This window comes from Mustela putorius, unplaced genomic scaffold, assembly GCF_011764305.1.
Source record: "Mustela putorius furo isolate JIRA1106 unplaced genomic scaffold, ASM1176430v1.1 tig00003834_pilon_pilon_pilon, whole genome shotgun sequence".
NCBI lineage: Eukaryota > Metazoa > Chordata > Mammalia > Carnivora > Mustelidae > Mustela > Mustela putorius.
The window spans coordinates 63,840,733-63,862,182 of record NW_025421987.1 but is presented as its reverse complement, the minus strand read 5'-3'; the positions used below and the strand labels follow the sequence as shown (position 1 = coordinate 63,862,182).

The 21,450-nt window shown below is 35.1% G+C and overlaps 1 protein-coding gene across 6 annotated transcripts in view; it reads left to right on the top strand.

The window, feature by feature from the left end:
* The window catches only part of IFT80 (intraflagellar transport 80), a 114,040-nt gene that overhangs the window by 27,880 nt on the left and 64,710 nt on the right, over nucleotides 1-21,450 (top strand). For all 6 annotated transcript variants that reach the window (XR_006609130.1, XM_045088573.1, XM_045088571.1 and 3 more), the window contains 4 exons: nucleotides 164-232; nucleotides 9,369-9,478; nucleotides 15,809-15,898; nucleotides 16,634-16,771. Coding sequence is in view for 5 of the 6 variants with exons in the window: in XM_045088573.1 (XP_044944508.1) it covers nucleotides 164-232; nucleotides 9,369-9,478; nucleotides 15,809-15,898; nucleotides 16,634-16,771 (407 nt within the window). In the remaining variant the exon portion in view is untranslated. The remainder of the gene's footprint in view (nucleotides 1-163; nucleotides 233-9,368; nucleotides 9,479-15,808; nucleotides 15,899-16,633; nucleotides 16,772-21,450) is intronic.

Genomic DNA, 21,450 nt, shown 5'->3' with positions numbered 1-21,450 from the left:
TTTCAATTTAAATTTTATAGTTATGAAACACTGTTATTTAATGTATAAATTGTGTCTGAATTTTAAATATATATTAATGTAGATATATTGATTTTTCGATGCAAACTTAATGTTTAAATTTATTTCCTATAGATAAAAATATCAATTATTTTTCTCTTTATAGTTGGAGAAGATGGACAAATAAAAATCTGGTCAAAGACTGGGATGCTGAGATCAACTTTAGCTCAGCAAGGTATGTATATTAATCAATTAAGATATATTAATAGTTCCTTTTAAAGACCATTATAGTTCCTAAGACTGATTTAGGTAAGGTTCAAAGCCTGAAATCTCTTATTATTATTATTTTTTTAAGATTTTATTTATTTATTTGAGAGTGAGTGAGAGAATGCACATGAGTGGGGAGGGGTGTGCCGGGGGAAGAGAGATTCTCAAGCAGATTCCACTGAGTGGGGAACTCAATGCAGGACTTGATCTCATGTCCCAGAGATCATGACCTAAGCTGAAATCAAGAGTTGAATGCTTAACCAACTGAGGCACCCAGCACCCTGAAGTCTCTTATTTCTTTTTCTTTTTTTAAGATTTTATTTATTTATTTGACAGAAAGAGACATAGCAAAAGAGGGAATGCAAGCAGGGTAAGTGGGAGTGGGAGAGGGAGAAGCAGAGTTCCACCAAGTAGGGAGCCCAGTGTGGGACTGGAGCCCAGGACACTGGGATCGTGACCTGAGCCAAATGCAGACCCTTAACAACTGAGCCACTCAGGCGCACCTCTCATTTCTATTTATACTTTTTCTTCTTACTTTCCATGTTGACTGATAAACCATGGTAACTGTATTATTTGAGCCAAGAAATATAAGAAACACTCAAGGCCTTTTTCTTTTTTAGTGAGTCTGTATAAATGCAGTTAAAGGCTGATGATTTTTTTTTAAATAATTCTGAATCCTTATGAGCATATATTATTTGGAATAGGATTGACTGTCTAGTTAAGTAAATAATAGTAATAGAAATATTAGGAGTAACTCCCTACTTAAAAAGTCCTAATAACTTCATAATATTACCATCCTTTCTAAACTGTACTACACCAACTAATGATGTACTGTATGGTGACTAACAAAATAAAAAAAATAAATTGTATGTTTGATATCTAAACTACTGGAGGGGAGCAGATACTCTGATGGTCCAAAACATGGTAAAGTGCAACTGCTTAGAGAAGCATTTCAGTTTTCCATGTTAATTGGGAGGAAGTGCCCATAAAGTCAATTCAGTGGTCATTCCTGTTGAGATTTAGGTTACATACAATTTTTTTTGTGTGTATAGCAGATCTGTTTTGCTAATTAGATTTTTATGTAGGAATAGTAAAGCGGTTTTCATGTTTAACTGAAAATATATCAGCTGGCCTTCAAAGATGGCAGACTATTCTCGAGAATTATATAATCAAGTTATATTGTGAAGCATCTCTGGTAACTGACTTCCAAAAATTTCCAGATTTCATTTAAAAAAATTTTTTTAATGATTTTTTAAAATTTATTTGGCAGAGAGAGAGACAGGGAGCCCAGTGTGGGGCTCCATCCCAGGACCCCAGGATCATGACCTGAGCTGAAGGCAGACACTAACCGACTGAGCCATCTAGGCACCCCCAGATTTCATTTTTTAAGTCACGTTTACTCTTAAGATAGTGTTAAAATAGTTACATTTCTTTAGCTATCCATTAACCAAATTTTAGCGAAGGGTAACCATAAATACTGGGTAGTACTTATCTAGGTAACCATAAACACTTGGTAGTAGCAAAAATGTTGATGAGATTCAGTTTATCCATTTTTTTCTCTGATTGCTTCTGCTTTTGGTATCATATCTAAGAAACCATTGCCTTATCCAAAGTCACGAAGATTTAGACTTTTATTTTCTTCCACGAGTTTTATAGTTTCAGTGTTTACATTTAGGTCTATAATCCATTTTGAGTTAGTTTTTGTGTATGATGTTTATTTTAGAGAGGGATGGGTGGTACTCTTTTTAATTTTTTTTTTCCTTCCTTCCAAATAGATGGGTAAATAAATTCCCTTAGAAAGTTAAAATACTGATTAGGTCTATGATAAAGGTAATTTTATTATGTCTTCATCACATCATGTAATGATATTTTCCATTGACGTTCCAAATAGCTGTAATTTTCTTAACATCAAATGACTGAAAGGGCTTATCATTTTTATCTCATTTGAATCTTATTTATTCTCCTCACTTGAGGTTTATATTAAGTATGAGATTAGTGAGCAAAATTAAATTACATAGATTTTCATATTTTAGTTAACCTGTTGATATTTCAAGATAATCAGATATCTTTGGATTAAGAATTACAGATTTACTATAGAACTATGCATCTGATTTTTAGGTTTTTGATTGTTGGTGCCACCCATGCTTTCCTAATAAGGCATAGGCTTTTCCTGTTTCATCTCTGGGGAAAAACATTGGAAAAATTAAGTTATGATGATATTAACCCTGAAGGAAAAATCTCTGGTTATTTATAAGGTTTATTTGATTTATTAAAGGCTATAATTTTTGATGGTGATTATGAACTACTGATAGCTGGATGCTAAAGGCTCAAATAAGGAGGCCAAAATAGGTGGGGAAGGGGACTTCTGCCTCTTTTAGGGGGAAAAACTGTAAATTTTGGCAAAAAAATGAAATAACATAAGCCTGAGTTATTGTAACACTTGGAATTCAGTAAACAATGTTGAAAACATCCTGGTGATTTTTACTACATGTTTATATTAGTTGCATTTATTTTTGATGAATAGAAAAAGTTTCCTGAATTCATTTCTTTTTTTTAGAAATAGATATTTTATTTATTTATTTTTAAACATTTATTTATTTATTTTAGAGAGCACACATTCACATGGGGTGGGGGGGAGAGGGAGAGAATCTTTAAGGAGACTCTGCTGAAGGTGGAGCCTCTCATAAGACTCTCTCTCACATCCCATGAGATCATGACCTGAGCTGAAACCAAGAGTTGGGCACTTAGTTGACTGAGCCACCCAGGCATACCCTTAATTCATTTCTTAATGATTGGGGATGGATATATAGATAGAAGTCATGGTCATCACCTTCTCCTCTAATATAGAAAAAGCATTAATCCCAAGTTTTTAAATTTTTTTTTAAATTTGACTTAGTTTAAAAACAATTCCTACTGGTACTTATGAGGAGTTATTTTTCCTCATTAGAGAAAAATAGTGTATGGGCCAGGGATAATTATAATTAAGCTTTGTATATTTTAATTATAGGCTAAAATTGGAATAGAGTAATACTGCAAACCTTTGAGGACATTTCCCCCACAATATATTCAAATGGAAGGATGGAATGACAAAAATGGAACCTGGAACATAGAAAAATGGAACTAAATAATGAATTTAGTAAAGGAAGTGAACTGGAAATATAAATAACTGTAGCATAGGCAGGATGTTTTTGTTATTACAAAGTTGCTGTGAGAGGATAGGAAAGCAGAGATTATTGCTTTGGAGGGAAAGGAAGTATCAGAAAGGCTTTCTGGCAAATATCAGAATATCTTTTTTTTTTTTTTTTTCTTTTAAGAGAGGGGTATGGGAAAGGAGAGAATGAATCTTAAGTGAACTCCATGTCTAGTGCAGATCCTGATATGGGGGGCTTGATCTCAGAACTCTGAGATCATGACCTGAGCTGAAACCAAGAGTTGGATACTCAACTGACTGAGCCACCCAGGTGCCCTTGGAATATCGTTTGATTGAGCTTTAAAAGATAAAGAAAGTAGGGAAGGAAATGGGCCTGTTAGCAATGGAGTGGAGCTGTGGAGGAAGTTAGGTGGTCAAAGGTTTAGAGGCAGAACAGCATAAGGTAGGGAAATTAGGTATATAGGAGCAGACCCTTTGGGCCAGAGGGCAGGCTATATGAGGCTGTATATCCAAAGGGACCGAGACATTGATGACAATGGATGCTAAATGAAGGGTTTTGATTTTGTTTTATGAGTATACCAAACCTTAAAAAAATAAACAGAAGAATAAGAGGTAAAAACTATCTCTTAGGAACATAAACTTAGCAGTAATATGTAGGATAAATCAGAAGAAATAGAGATTAAATGGGGTGGTCAGCAATAGACACATGAAAAGATCTGAACATCACTGACCATCAGGGAAATGCAATTCAAAACCACAATAGGATAGCACCTTACATCTGTCAGAATGGCTAAAATTAAAAAAAAGACAAAAAACAACAAGTGTTGGTGAAGATGTGGTGAACAAGGAATCCTCATGCATGGTGGTCTAAGTTAATACAGCCACTGTGGAAAATAGTATGGAGGTTCCTCTTAAAAACAGAAACATTATATGATCCAGTAATTCTACTACTGGGTGTTTTCCCAAAAAAAATGAAAACACTAATTCAGAAAGATATATGCACCCCTGTTTACTGCAGCATTGTTTATAATAGTCAAGATATAGAAGCAACCTAAGTGTCCATCAATAGAAGAATGGATAGAGAAAATGTGGTAAAAATGTACAATGGAATATTACACAGCCATTAAAAAGGATGAGGTCATCTCACTTGAGACAACATGGATGGACCCGGAGGGTATTATGTTAAGTGAGGTAAGTCAGGCAGAAAAAGACAAATACCATATGATTTCACTTATATGTGGAATCTAAAAACAAAACAAATCAGTAAACAAAAAGCAGAATCTGACCTATAAATATACAAAAGAAACTGATGATTGTTAGACAAAAGAGGGTGTGGGGGTGGGCAGAGTGGTTGAAGGGAAGTGGGAAATATAGACTTTCAGTTATGAATGAATAAGCACCAGAGTATAAGGCATAGCATAGAGACTGCAGTCCATGATACTATAATAGTGTTGTATGATGATAGATGGCAGCTACACTTGGGGTGAACATAGCATAATATATAGAGAAATTGAATTACTGTGTTGTACACCTGGAACTAATGTAACGTTGTGTGTCAGTTACAGTAAAAAAATTAAAAATAATAATAACGAAAAAAATAAAATGAAAAAAATGGGGGTGACCAGTAAGGAGGTTATTGGAATGTTCTATGCTAGTGTGCATTGAGGCTTGAACAGAGACAGTAATGATAATTGAAAAAAGTGAGTAGTTCTTAGTAGTTGACAGGAATGGATATCCTATAAGAGGTAGAGAATTCAGAAAGAAGAATTAATGAGGGATTCTGTTAGAGGGATGATAGTTTTGAATGTGTAGAGTCTGAAGTCTTTGATGCAAGTAGAAATACTGTGTTAGGGCTCAGAAGTAAAGCTGAAATAATGTGAGAGTCAATTATAGAAAGGTGAAAGGTGAAGCTATAGGGGAAGTTGTGATCGCCAAGGGATAAGTGGCTGAGGATAGAAACTGGAGATACAAATGCATTCATTTAAGCCTTTTCTCTTTACTAATCCAAGAACATATATAACCAAAAAGTTGCTTTTTTGTGGAATAAATCCTACTTGATTGCTTACTGATAATATATGTCCCTCAAATAGAATGAAAGGGAAATAATTCTTGGGTTTTTAATTCTTGATGATTTGGCAACCGAAAAAAAAGTTGAGTTCCTACTATCATGAGCAACACAATAAACAGCTAGTTGCTTATTGAATTACAAAGTGATTTCTAGTAGTGGTGGGTAATAGATAGTGCTTGTATAGTATCAGACTCTGCTCTAAGTACTTTCCCTATATTCCCCCAATGTAGACTTATATTGCATTCAAGGCAAAGATAGCTTATACTTCACTGTGATAGTGAAGAGTTTGTTTCAAAAGCATTCTTAAAAACATGCAAAAACATTTAGGGGCTACTTTTTAGTATGAGTTTGAAAAACATGGTATATTTGACCATGTACTTCCTTAAAACAATTGAAATACATTTTTGTCTCCTCTTCTGTGGTTTAAAATGCCTTCAACAGGTTGAAAGAATTTAGATAATTTGTTTTACAGAGAGATAAGGGTCTGACATTTAACACAACCCCAGGTGCATGTGGTTTCTTAAAAAATGTCAAAAAGGTCACATGATCTTAGTGTACAGAGTCAGAAAAACAAGATATTTTTGAGTGTCTTAACTGAAATGGAACATAAATAAAAATTCCCAATATAAAAAGCAAGAAATTCTTTAATTATTATGAAACTACTTTTTTTTTGTCCATTTTTTTTGTAACTATTGGAATTAATAACATTACATAATTTGCTAAACTTTTGGTTGAAAACTTCTTTAACCTGAAGTCTATAGTTGTTATTTTCATACTGCGTTTGCAAAGTGAAGTGTAATGATGAGAGTAATTCAATGCTTTAATAAGCATGTTTTAAAAAAAATATTTAAAATATTGCAGGTTTTTGAAATGCAAGTGGGATGGATTTCATTATAATAAAAATCATTATTTTCTTTATAAAGCTAATTTTTCCGCTTTCAGTAATGATGTTCATCAGAACTACCCAAATTAGAAATTGTATAGTATATCTCCTTTTGGAAAAGAAAGCATTCGTGTATACAATGGTTTCACACTTAACATTTTATTATAAATATAAGAGATGAATATAATGAAAACTTGTCTTAGTTCTTGATATTATATCCATTTTAAATATTAGTGGTTAGGAAGATTGAACTAATGGGACTTAACTATTAATTTGGGTTTTTTTTTGTTTATTTTCCTGTTTGGTTGTTTTTTAAAGATTTTATTTATTTATTCGACAGAGAGGGAGAGCACAAGTAGGCAGAGTGGTAGATGGAGGCAGAGCAAGAAGCAGTCTCTCCACTGAGCTGGGAACCCAAAGCAGGACTGGATTCCAGGACCCTGGGACCATTACCTGAGTTGAAGGCAGCAGCTTAACCAACTGAGCCACCCAGGCGCCCTCTGTATTTGTTTTTGATAAACAAATGTGGTTAAAAGCCACATGTTATAGCAAAGGAATTGCTTAACTTTTTCTCTATAATCTTATTTTGTTTTATACTATAAGTTTTTATATCTGTTTTTTTAACATTATTATTGTTTAAAAAAATTTTATAATCAGGAAATGAATGAACTCCCAAGTCCTAACAGGGAAGATAAGTATTGTGAAGATTTATAAGGTTAATAAGCAAGGAAATGGTGACACAGCTGACTTAATGAGGCCACAAATTCAATGCTAAAGAGGACAAAAGCGTCCCTAGCTCCTCATCCTATACCCCAACTGTGCCTTTTACCACAACTAAAGGGCTAGAGTCACATCCTGTATAACTCAGTAGGAGTTGTATTTACTGAATTATTTCCTTGGGGGTAGATGTTTGTCATTGTTTAATGTATACCCCAGAAAAGTGTAATTTTACTGATTCTATTCAGGATGACTTGATAGTCCTTAATTAAAATATATTAATTTACTTTTTGCACAATAATTACAACTATAATAATGGAAATAAAGAAGGTACCTAAAACTCTACCACCCTATCAAATAAGCATTCAGCCTCTATTCCCTTCCAGTACTCATCAAGAACCATATTTGAAATATCTGAAATTTTGATTTACATGTTCTAGGGAGTTTATTAGAGTTGAATTCTATTTGGCAATTTACTTGTGAAATCCAGGTCAACTTCTGGCTACTTCCAGAGAATATTCCAAGAGAATGTACTTACCAAGTGTAGAAGAAGTGCCTTCTGGCCATTTGTGGGTTCTTCAGATACAGATCAATCCTAGATGTAATTGACTGAATAGCATATTTAGACCCAATATACTATCTAACCTAAATCATGAAAGGCATGCTTCAGAGTTTGTTTGTTTGGTTGTTTTTTTTTTGTTTTTTTGTTTTGTTTTGTTTTTTGCTCTAGGTCTGTTGTAAACTAGACCTTCTAAATTCCTTAAACCGCTGAGACTTGCTCACAACTGAATTATATTCTGATTGGGAATAAAATGGCATGAAAAAAGTAGGGTGCCACTTGAGCACAAGCCATTACTGAAATTTACTCCCTGTTGATTACTGATTACTCCTGTTGATTAGCATCAGTTGGGTTTCCCATTTAAATGAACAGTTAAATCTTATTGATTACCCATAAATCCTCAGACTCAGATTTCATTTTCCTAAGAATGTCTTATTCATTCACAGAAAGTCAACTGCTACAGTAGTCTGATTTATAAGTTCTAGATGATTTTTGAAAGCACCTTTAGAAATATTAATGGATTAATATTTCATAGATTAATTATATAACCTTGATTCACTTTCCTAATGGATGGTAACTGAGTCAGAGAGTGGAGTACAGTTTATTTAATGCTTTTGCCAGGTATAATACTCATTTTTTAAAAAAAACTAGGTTCAAATAAAGTACAGCCTTCTAGAAGATATTAATGTGAAAGTCATTGAGTTAAAAAAATACCTTCTCCAAATTCCTATCCTAAGAAATTGAAAACAGTATGAAGTTTAAAGTAGTTTATAAAATGGTACATTGAGGGCGCTTGGGTGGCCCAGTGGGTTAAGCCTCTGCCTTCGGCTCAGGTCAGGATCTCAGGATGCTGGGATTGAGCCCCGCATGGGGCTCTCTGGTCAGTGGGGAGCCTGCTTCCCCACCCCCTCTCTGCCGACCTCTCTGCCTACTTGTGATCTCTGTCTGTCAAATAAATAAATAAAACCTTAAAAAAAAAAAAAAAGAATGGTACATTGAGTCAAACATGTACTTTTCCCCAAAAGTATAAGTCAGCTTCATCCTGGTTATGGGGTATCTGAACCCTTCTTAGCCTAGCTTTCAGGCCAAAGTCCCGCTTGATCGATAGCAAAACTTTCCCCAATCTGATGTTTAATTTGCCATTTATAAATTCTAGATAGGAGGGGGTAGATCATTTGGGGGTAGAATGGTTTCTGTCCATTAGAGAACTGCTTAAGCCCCAGATGAGTGGTAGGTCTATTTCCTGTAGTATCCTCAGGAATGGGAATTAATCAATAAAGTAAATATACCATTTATATTTTTGTATGGAAAATTTAAGTCAACTTATGTATTGAGTCAGTTTAAGCACTGATGGCTGTTGGTGGGAAATGATAAATCATGACTTTTCGGATATTTCTTTATATCTTAAAATAATGAAGTGGATTTATTTTATGTTCTATATTTTAGTAGCACACTATATTGAGTTCCTAAAAACTCCCATCCTCTTTTCTCAGCAAGATCAAAATTAGTTAAAAACATAGTTTTTCAGTTGCTTACAGTAGATTTTCAATGGTCAGTATGAACTCAGTTTGTTTTAGTATCAGGCTATTCTTAAAGGGCCATTGAATATGAAATGAAATGGCACTCCATATTGCTTTTTTGATGCTCTTAACTAGCTCTCTTGTTATAAGGCATAATAATGAAAATCTGTTGAATTTTTTTTTTAATTTTCTTTTCCTTTTTACAGGAACACCAGTATATTCAGTAGCATGGGGCCCTGATTCAGAAAAAGTTCTTTACACGGCAGGCAAGCAGCTGATCATTAAACCTCTTCAACCAAATGCTAAAGTTTTACAGGTATTTCTCAGGCATTTGTAAGCTGTTATCAGGATCTGTTGGACTGCTAAGTGAGAGGTCACTTTCTTAGGAGTCCCTTTCTTCTGGGTGGTCTTTTGTCTGAAGCTTTTAAGTGTGTGTTTTTACTAGTCTTTATTACAGAATAGGGGATATCTGGTTATGTTTCTAACAAGGTTCACTTCCTCCTTATTCCAACTTACATTATACCAGTAAATCATAAATGTGTTTTGAGTTACTAAATTGTCACATGATTTGGCATGATAGGCATCTTTAAATTTAGCAGAGTCAGCCTCACACGTATAGATTTGAAACAAAACAGGACAAAATCATAAAACTTTAAAAGCTTGTTTAGACTGTGTTTCTTATCATTATAACTAGCATCCTCCCCCTCCTCTTGAACATCATTTATTCAATACACTTAAGCTTTCTCTAAAACCGTAGCATTCTTTTAGTATTTTTAGAAGGGTCATCAGTGTAATGTTTAGAACAAGTTAGGTGTATATATTTTTCCCAAATATATAGAAGCAAAACTATGGTGACAGTTAAGACAGGTCAGAGTAGGATAAATTAATGAAAAATTTTAAGTCTGTATTCAGGGTTTTGATGTTTGATTTCAGTGTTAAAAGGCAGAATTATTTTCTTCATATTTTGATAATGACACAGTATAGTATGGATAATAAAAATACAGGCTTCAGACTTAGTCACCTGGTTTCAGATGTCCACTTACTTACCTAAAGTAACTTTAGGCAAGTTAAAAAATATCTTTGATTCTCAGCTTTCTCATCTCTTAGTTGTGATGCTAGTACCTACTTATAGGACTGTTGTGAGGATTAAATGAGTTAAATTACAAAGTGCATATGACAGTCTATACAATAAGCATATTGAGTGCATATAGTAAGCACTCAATATAGAGTAGTTGTTACTATAGATGTTACTGGAGAGTTATGTCATCTCTACCATTTAGTCAGCCTCTAATAAATTAGAGCCAGGGAGGCTGGAAAAAAGATGTAGAATGGTTGGGTCCTGAGTAAGGGATTTTGGTGCTGGAGATTGAGCAGCTACAATGGGTATAAAAGTGTTTTAAGAAGAACTATCAGATTTAACAGTTCAGTATGTATAGATTTTGGGGAGTAAGAAAATAGAAATGACATTGAGTTTCTATAATTTTAATTTTTATGTAGATTATGCTATACATATTTCATAAAGTCAACATGCATTTACATTTCTACTATATGCAGAACACTTTGCTAAGAACTATGGTACAAACAAAAAATAGAAGATACAAGTCCTTGCTTGCTCTTAGGCAGCTAAGGTAAAGAATTAGGGCAAATGGAAGAAGCTGCGAAAGAACTAGTTCCGCCTGCCTTTAGTCAAAGTTCTTCCATACCACTTAAACTCCAAAAATCTGCTTTAAAATTATACAGCAAAAACAGGCAAGGTGAATCTTTTGGTTTATAGTTATGTGATTTATTGAGATACCTGTAATTAGGCTTATATGAACACAACTCAGACAGATACTATATATTACCATTGGTAAATTATAGTTTAGTGGTTTAGTAGAATCTTTGGGCCAGCATGTAGTAGAGGGCAAGAAAAGCACCCACTGCCAAAATTCTGCTACTGTGGAAGAGGAGTTGAAGTATAATTGGTAACTTCGTGCAAATTTTCTTTTTTTTTCTTTTGGGTAAATTAAAGCTGTGGCAGTTTTCCTTAGGTATAAACACATATTCAAATTTGGGTTGTCCGCAAAAAGGAACACTTACTCTTGCTTGTAGAATATAGTTTAAAAGTGTATACCTGATTTTTATTAAAAGCTTTAGGGACTCTTCTTGAGACCCAGAGCTTGGTTTTATAGTGAGGAGACTTTTGTTTATTTATTCATTCAGTGAAAATGTAGTACATACATACTATATACCAGATACTGTGCCTTATGTGAGATAATTCAGAGTGAAACAGATCATAGTTTCTGCCCTCAAGAAGCTCGTTGTCAAAGGAATTTCACAAAATGTCTGGTTAATTGAGAAATAATTGAAAACTGTCTATGCCTTATGTGTAGTATATAAATATGTATAATATAAACTGATAATTCTAAATCATAGTATATGAAAGGTTTAAATCATATTTTGTTCCTAACTTTTGAATATATAAAAATTTATTTTTATAGCTTAGAAAGGAGACTCTTGAGAATTTCTGTGTATGTGTATCTATATATACCCATATCTGTGTCTGTGCATTTTTTTTTTAAATATTTTATTTATTTATTTATTTGACAGAGAGAGAGACACAGTGAGAGAGGGAACACAAGCAGGGGGAGTGGGAGAGAGAGAAGCAAGCTTCCCACAGAGCAGGGAGCCTGATGTGGGGCTCAATCCCAGGACCCTGGGATCATGACCTGAGCTGAAGGCAGACACTTAACGACTGAGCCACCCAGGTGCCCCTGTGCATTGTTATTTTTATCCTTGTAGTCTGTTTCAGGACATTGTATTAATTTGATGGTAAATTGTGTGAATTAATTCTTTTTAAAGTATATTATCAAAACATTTGTTTTTGAGAGTAGCTATTTTTATATATCCTGAGTAAAGCAAGCTATGAATTACTATTTATTCTTAAAGATTATTTGACTCTAATTTAATATTTTACTCTGTGTGCATTAAGAACAATAGGATGGTCTGTTGTGCAACATAGTACTGGAAGTCCTAGTCTCAGATACAGACAACAAAAAGAAATAAAAGACATCCATATCAGCAAAGAAGAAGTCAAACTTCCACTCTTTGTAGATGACGTGATAGTCTGTGTAGAAAACCCGAAAGAACTCCACCAAAAAATTGCTAGAACTGCTACAGGAATTCAGAAAAGTCACAGAATATAAAATCAAAACACAGAAGTGTGTTGCATTTCTATACACCAATAATGAAACAGCAGAAAGAGAAATCAAGGAATCAGTCCCATTTACAATTACACCAAAAACCATAAGATACCTAGGAATAAATCTAACTGAAGAGGCAAAAGATCTGTACTCTGAAAACTATAGAATACTTATGAAAGAAATTGAGGAAGACACAAGAAATAGAAAAGCATTCCATGCTCATGGATTGGAATAATAAATATTGTTAAAATGTCTATACTACCCAAAGCAATCTACACATTCAGTGCAATCCCTATCAAAATAACACCAGCATTTTTCACAGAGCTAGAACAAACAATTCTAAAATTTGTAGGGAACCATAAAAAACCCTGAATAGCCAAAATAATGTTGAAAAAGAAAACCAAAGCTGGAGGCATTACAATCCCAGACTTCAAGCTGTATTACAAAGCTGTAGTCATCAAGAGAGTATAGTACTGGCACAAAAACAGACACATAGATCAATGGAACAGAATAGAGAACCCGGAAATGGACCCTCAACTCTATGGTCAACTAATCTTCGACAAAGCAGGAAAGAATATCCAACGGAAAAAAGACAGGCTCTTCAACAAATAGTGTTGGGAAAATGGGCAGCAACATGCAGAAGAATGAAACTGGACCACTTTTTTACACAAAAAATATTTTTACACGAAGATAAATTCAAAATGGATGAAAGACCTAAATATGAGACAGAAATCCATTAAAATCCTAGAGGAGAAATAGGCAGCAACATCTTTGACTTTGGCCACAACAACTTCTTACTAGACTCGTCCCTGGATGCAAGGGAAACAAAAGCAAAAATGAACTATTGGGACTTCATCAAAATAAAAAGCTTTTGCATAGCAAAGGAAACTGTCAACAAAACCAAAAGACAACCAACAGAATGGGAGAAGATACTAGCAAATGACATGTCAGATAAAGAGCTAGTATCCAAAATCTATAGAGAACTTAACAAACTCAACACACAAAGAACAAATAATCCAATCAAGAAATGGGCAGAAGACTGGGGTGCTTGGGTGGCTCAGTGGGTTGAGGCCTCTGCCTTCAGCTCAGGTCATGATCCCAGCATCATGGGATCGAGCCCTGCATCCAGCTCTCTGCTCAGCAGGGAGCCTGCTTCCTCCTTTCTCTGCCTTCCTCTCTGTCTACTTGTGATCCCTCTCTGTCAAATAAATAAATAAATAAACTCTTTAAAAAAAAAAAAAAAGAAAGAAAGAAATGGGCAGAAGACATAAACAGACATTTCTCCAAAGAAGCTATCTGAATGGCGAACAGACACATGAAAAGTTGCTCAACATCATTAGGCATTAAGGAAATATGAATCAAAACCACAATAAGATACCACCTCACACAGGTCAGAATGGCTAAAATAAATAACTCAGGAAACAACAGATACTGATGGGGATGTAGAGAAAGGAGAACCCTCTTACACTGTTGGTGGAAATGTAAACTGATGCAGCACTCTGGAAACCAGTATGGGGGTTCCTTGAAAAAAGTTAAAAGTTGGGGCACCTGGGTGGCTCAGTGGGTTAAAGCTTCTGCCTTTGGCTCTGGTCATGATCCCAGAGTTCTGGGATTGAGCACCACATCAGGCTCGTTACTCAGCGGGGAGTCTGCTTCCCCCCACCTTCTCTCTCTCTGCCTGCCTCTCTGCCTACTTGTGATCTCTCTTTGCTAAATAAAAAAATAATAAATACATAAATTTTTAAAAAACTTAAGTTAAAAATGCAACTACCTTATATCCCAGCAATTATAGTACTAGGTATTTATTCCAAAGGATACAAACATAATGATTCAAAGGGGCATATGCACCCCAAATGTTTATAGCAGCAATGTCCACAATAGCCAAAATACGGGAAGAGCCCCAATGTTCACCAGCTGATGAAAAAAAGGTACACACACACACACAATGGAATATTACTCACCATTGCAAATCTTGCCATTTGCAATGACATGGATGGAACTAGAAGGTATTATGCCTAGTGAAATAAGTCAGTCAGAGAAAGACAAATACCCTATGATTTCATTCATATGTGGTATTTAAGAAACAACATAGATGAACATGAGAGAAGGGAAGAAAAAATAAGATAAAAACAGAGAAGGAGGTAAACCATAAGAGACTCTTAACTGTAGAGAACAACTGAAGTTTGCTGGAGAGGTGGTGGGTGGGAAGATGGGGTAAATGGGTGATGGATATTAAGGAGGGCACGTGTTGTAATGAGCCCTGGGTGTTATATGCAACTAATGAATCATTAAATTCTACCCCTGAAACTAACACTACACTAAAAGTTAACTAACTTGAATTTAAATAAAATCTTGAAAGAAAAAAAAGAAGGAACAGTAGGTTAGGAATGGTCTATAGAGAGAGAGCCCTTAACATCAGTTACTCTTTGATGTGAAGATAATTGGCTCAGACATTAAAATGTACCTGTGGTCTTCAAGGAAAATTAGTTCTTTTTCAGTTATATTATTCTGCCTTAAACATGGAAAAATGCATATGCTAAATGGGCACATGAATTTATTGTATTGGAGAGCAAGAGGGGATCCATGCTTACTTACTAGATTATCAATTTCTGGGTGACATATATGTAATGCATTCTATATATGTGTATAGAATATGTACATATCTGTGGAAAACTTTTTTTGTTATGTGGTAAAGTTTATATACAGAGGTTTCTTATGTAATTCAGTGACATGAAGGTAGAAAGAATGAGGCTTAGGAAAATATGCAGAAGAGAATGAACAGACTAGTAAAGAAGATGGTCATATAATAAAAGTTTTTTAAAAAGAAAAGAATTAGTAAGTAAGAATGAAGACAAGGGGCGCCTGGGTGGCTCAGTGGGTTAAAGCCTCTGCCTTCGGCTCAGGTCATGATCCCAGGGTCCTGGGATCAAACCCCGAATCGGGCTTTCTGCTCGGCAGGGGGCCTGCTTCCTCCTCTCTCTCAGCCTGCCTCTCTGTCTACTTGTGATCTCTATATGTCAAATAAATAAATAAAATCTTAAAAAAAAAAAAAAAGAATGAAGACATTATCTTTAACTGAATCAACTGTGTAAAAAAAGAGTAAGATTTGGATTCAGTCCAGTGTTACCACACATGTCAAGCTTGGAATACTTCAATAGCAAGAGATTTTCCATCTGGAGTCCAGGCAATTGAGATTTATAAGGAAGTAAGCTATATAGTGGATGTCATAATCCTAAGTGTTTTCATTACTTTAAATTAGAAATGAAACAAGCAAATGAGGTTATGTGTAACAGCTATCAAAGGAAGATGGGAATCTCCAAAGACAGGTTAAGAGAATCATTAGAGAGGCAAACTGTCTTTTCTTAAAAAAAAATAAAATAAAATAAAGCAAAATAAAACAAAACTTTCTAGTGTTCTTGAAGGTATAATTAACTCTTTTTTTTTGTTTTTTTTTCCCCTCATAGTGGAAAGCTCATGATGGCATTATTCTAAAAGTAGATTGGAACTCTGTCAATGATTTGATTTTGTCTGCTGGTGAGGATTGTAAATATAAGGTATATGATTTTTGAATTTATCATCTGGTTGAAGGAATTAAATTTAGGTAAAAAGTATTTAGCATATAAGAATATTCTTTTAGTCTTTCACTTTAGCTATATCTTTTAACTTGAATGATTTGGCAAATTGTTATTTTATAATTTTAAGTGGTATTTTAAAGTGTTGACTTTCTCATTGACCTATCTTACTGACCTATAGAATTTGATTTAATGAGCAGGAATATAAAACTCCTGGTTTTACTGGTTATTTAAATTAACTCAAGTGAAGTTTTAAAAATCAATCTTACTGGTTTATTGAAAGTTGTTCAGCTTCAGACCAAAATAATTTATACTATAAATAAGACTTAATGTAACTGAAGTTAGAGGAAATTTAACTGAAATAAATACTTTTAGGTAAAGTTGATAGAGCACTTACTGACCAAAAATTTTAAGCAAAAAATTGAATATTTCAAAACTTTGTTGTTTAATTTAAAGGACTCAAATGTATAGGTTGTATGATTAACCAAAGATTTAGTGAAATTGGAGAATTATTACAAGGTTATAAAATTTTTTTTGAGATATTTAGGTTTTAAAGAATACAGCTTTCCCCCCTTATGTGATAGTAAAGACATTTAGATAGTACTATTATAAAGTGTTGATTTCTAAATCTCTAATTAATACCTTACTGTTAGGACAAACTTTTTAGTAATAATATGGTGACTGTTATATAAGATTTTTAAAACTTTGTTTTTTTAGGTATGGGATAGTTATGGCCGCCCTTTGTACAATTCACAACCTCACGAGCATCCTATTACCTCAGTTGCCTGGGCTCCAGATGGAGAGTTATTTGCTGTCGGATCGTTTCATACTTTACGCTTGTGTGATAAAACTGGGGTAAGTTATAATGGTGAAGAATCACTGATGTACTGTCATAAATGTGATTATGCATAACACACCTGGTTCTCAATCTTTAAAAAAAAATTTCAGTGAATGCGCTTGACTGCATCTTTTTGATTTGCCTTCTGAATATACTAGTTCAATCAATTCTAGATTTATGGGACCATATAAACTCTAAGTTGAATTTGAGGAATGGGTATATTCTCTATTATTTGTCTTTCTGGAAATACTGATTTTAAGCATGATTATAGAAGATGGTGAAGTAGCTACAGTATTAAAATTTATACCCAATCAACATGGAGAGTTCAATTTTTGAACTTTTTTTTAAACTGTCAATATGTTTCATATAGAAATTTTAGTTGCATGTTTTTAGCATGGATTAATTGTAAGTTTTAAAAATGATCATTTTTAAACCAGAGGAGTTGGGTTTTTGTCAAGAATTCATGTTTGCATACATGGGGGTCCTTTTCTTCACAAGAGAGTATATATACCCTTCTTTGTACAAATTCTGTTTAGAACCTAAACAAACAGCCAAGCTCAACAACATTCACCCACTGAACTTAAATAATGAGTTACTTCATCAGAGTGTTACAGAAGCAGCCGAGTGATGAGTGGGGTTATTCTGTACTATTCCTAACTAAGAGGAAATGACATAATTATTCTGTGGCTTAATTTCCTTGAATATAAACCAGGACCATTAAGTTAAAATTATTGAAGTTTTATAAGTGATCTGCTTTATAAGTTTTCTATCACTTGAAGTCTGGCTTCATATGGCTTCAAAATATGCCTGGCTTTAGAAGCTCTCTGAACTGTAATACCATAAAATCCATTCAGTCTTTCCCTCACGACTCCCTAATTTGTATCTGTGCTCAAATTAGGCTCATGAATCTTCTCCGACCCTAATATCCTCACTCATCTTTTCCTTTCTGTGGAATGCTCTCACCACTGTTTTATACTTACTGATTTCTACCCATTCTTTAAGGCCCATCTTGTGTTTAACTTCATTTCCTCATACCTTCCGCAGGTATTTATCTGTTTTTCTAACTTCCTCTCCTATAAAGTCTCTCTCTTTTTAGTTATAAATTAGGATGTTGTATCAGATAATCTCATTTTCATCCAATATTTCAGTGATGATTCTAAGTCTATAGAATATGTACACATTCTCACAATGTATTATGCTTTTATATTTTCCATTTTCATTTTTGGTATGTTATTGTTGGCTCCCTAGATAGTTTATAAGATTCCATAGGTCAATGGTTCTCTATTATCTATATAACCCAATAGATACTCAATAATTCACTTATAAGTTGATTTAATCATGATAATTTTAAATTGCCATTTTGGGGTACTTGGGTGTTTTAGTTGGTTGAATATCTGACTCTTGATTTCAGCTCAGATCATCATCTCAGGTCCTGAGATCCAGCCCTGTGTCAGGGTCTGTGCTCAGTGGGGAGTCTGCTTGAGGATTCTCCCTCTCTGCCCTGCTTACGCTTGCTCTCTCTCTCTTTTTAAAATAAATAGATAAGGGTGCCTAGGTGGCTCAGTCTGTTAAACGTTTGTCTTCTGTTCAGGTCATGATTCCAGGGTCTTCGGATCCACTTCTGCATCAGACTCCCTGTTCAGTGGGAGTCTGCTGCTCCCTCTCTCTCTACCCCTCCCTCCTGCTCATGCTCTCTCTCTGTGTAGCTCTCTCTCTCTCAAATAAATAAATAAAATCTTGAAAAAATAGACAAATCTTTAAATGCCATTTTGATGAAAATATTAAAAAATTTTAAAATGTGGGGTGTTGAGTTGATTGGAATAACTGAATTAAAGATTTACTTTATTAAACACTAAACCTGTTTTTAGAATGTTAAATTCTATTCTGGAAAAGTAAACTTTCTAAAAGGATTTTTCTTTTACCTTATTCAGACTGAAGAATTGTAACAGTTTTATAAGGATTTGAGGTTAGCACTTATATATATTTTCTTTTATTCAGTAGACATCGCATGTATACTGCTCATCAGAGTATTTTAGAAACTGGTGATAGAGAGATGTAGAGATTTTCACTCAAGGTGTTGACAGTCTAGTATAGAATCAGGCTGTAAGATTTATAGTACAATGTGACAGATGCTATACAGGAGGATTATTTTGTGTAAGCACCATGAAGGTGTGGAAGAGCTTAGTTCTGCCTGTGAATATTGATTGGAGAGCTGAGGCTTGAAGAATTAGTAGTTCTTTAAGGAGACAAGTTGGGAGATGAGAGTTGCAGTCAGAAGGAACCTCTGGTTATCCAAGTATGTTGCCTTTTGTGCAAGATTTTGCATGGGATAGTACCAGGAGATAACACCGAAAAGATATTCTTGGACCAGATCTATGTTTGCCCTGTAAAAGAGTCTAGCGTTTAAAAATCAAATTATTTTCTGTGAAGCACTCTTAGGAATTGCTGTAGGGTAGAAAGGAGGTGAGGAGGCTGAGCTCCTGGTCATTCTTTCCAGCTGCAACCACAAACTCTCTGCATTAATCAGTTTTTCTATTTGAGCATCCAATATTAGACTTCCTTTGAACAGCTAAAATATAAAGTTGAAAAACTGGTATGTTAGACAGTAGAAAGCCATTGATGGTGGCTAGTGACATGATCATATTCAAATATTGGAAATATTGCTTTGGTATCAAAGAAACAGTGGTACAGGACAGGGAACAGAACATGATAAGGCAAGGAATTATAATCTGTTAGAAAAATTAAAAGTAGATTAGAGTTTATTTTCAGGCAGTAGTGAGCCACTGATTCATTTTAGATTTAGCATTTTTAGGGAAATGTATTCTGAGATCAGCAGGGAGATTTCTAATTAGATAATTTTTGTTGACCTATCTTCAAGTTACTAATCCTTTCATTGGTTATCTTCAATCCTTTCATAAGCCTGTCCAGTGAATTTTAATTTCCAATATTTTTTTTGTACTTCTAGAACTTCCATTTGGTTATTCTTTCATAGTTCTTATTTCTCTCCTGAGATTTTCTCTGTTGTTACAGTGTTCAAAATGATATTTTCCAGTAAGGTCTTGGTTATAATATCTTCTTTAAAATCATTATCTGCTGGGGGAGGAGTCAAGATGGCGGAGAAGTAGCAGGCTGAGACTACTTCAGCTAGCCGGAGATCAGCTAGATAGCTTATCTAAAGATTGCAAACACCTGAAAATCCATCGGCAGATCGAAGAGAAGAAGAACAGCAATTCTGGAAACAGAAAAACAACCACTTTCTGAAAGGTAGGACCGGCGGAGAAGTGAATCCAAAGCGACGGGAAGATAGACCCCGGGGGGAGGGGCCGGCTCACGGCAAGTGGCAGAGCAACGGAGCACAAAATCAGGACTTTTAAAAGTCTGTTCCGCTGAGGGACATCGCTCCAGAGGCTAAACCGGGGCGAAGCCCACGCGGGATCAGCGTGGCCTCAGGTCCCGCAGGGTCACAGAAGGATCGGGGGTGTCTGAGTGTCGCAGAGCTTGCGGGTACTGGAACGGGAAAGCCAGCTACAGAGACAGAGCCGACAGTAAGCTCGCAGCTCGGTGTTACTTTGAACGGGTCGCAGGCTCGGTGAGCTCGGAGCGCGGCCGGAGGTCAGGCAGACGGGAGTAACTGGCGCTGTTCTCTGAGGGCGCACTGAGGAGTGGGGCCCTGGGCTCTCGGCTCCTCCGGGCCGGAGACCAGGAGGCCGCCATTCGCCATTTGTATTCCCGTCCTCCGGAACTCTATGGAAAGCGCTCAGGGAACAAAAGCTCCTGAAAGCAAACCCGAGCGGATTACTCACCCTGGCCCCTGGTAAGGATGGTGCAATTCCGCCTGTGGCAAAGACACTTGAGAATCACTACAACAGGCCCCTCCCCCAGAACATCAACAAGAAATCCAGCCGAGACCAAGTTCACCTACCAAGGAGTGCGGTTTCAATACCAAGGAGAACAGCAGAATTCCAGAGAAGGAGAAAGCAAAGCACGGAACTCATGGCTTTTTCCCTGTGATTTCTTTTTAGTCTTGCAGTTAATTTAATTTTTTTCTTTTTCATTTTTTGTTTTTTTTTCTCGCCTTCTGGTAAAATTTTTTTTTAACTTTTACCTTTTTCTTTTTTAACGTTTTTTAACTAGTTTATCTAAGATATATATATTTTCTTTTTTATATTTTTCTTATTTGTTTTCTTTTTTTTAAAATTCTTTTCTTTTCTTTTTTCTATTTTTCTTTCTTCCTTTTTGAACCTCTTTTTATCCCCTTTCTCCCCCCTCACGATTTGGGATCTCCTCTAATTTGGTTAAAGCATATTTTCTTGGGGTTGTTGCCACCCTTTTAGTATTTTTACTTGCTCCTTCATATACTCTTATCTGGACAAAATGACAAGAAGGAAAAATTCAACACAAAAAAAAGAACAAGAGGCAGTACCGAAGGCTAGGGACCTAATCAATACAGACATTGGTAATATGTCAGATCTAGATTTCAGAATGACAATTCTCAAGGTTCTAGCCAGGCTCGAAAAAGGCATGGAAGATATTAGAGAAACCCTCTCGAGAGATATAAAAGCCCTTTCTGGAGAAATAAAAGAACTAAAATCTAACCAAGTTGAATCAAAAAAGCTATTAATGAGGTGCAATAAAAAATGGAGGCTCTCACTGCTAGGATAAATGAGGCAGAAGAAAGAATTAGTGATATAGAAGA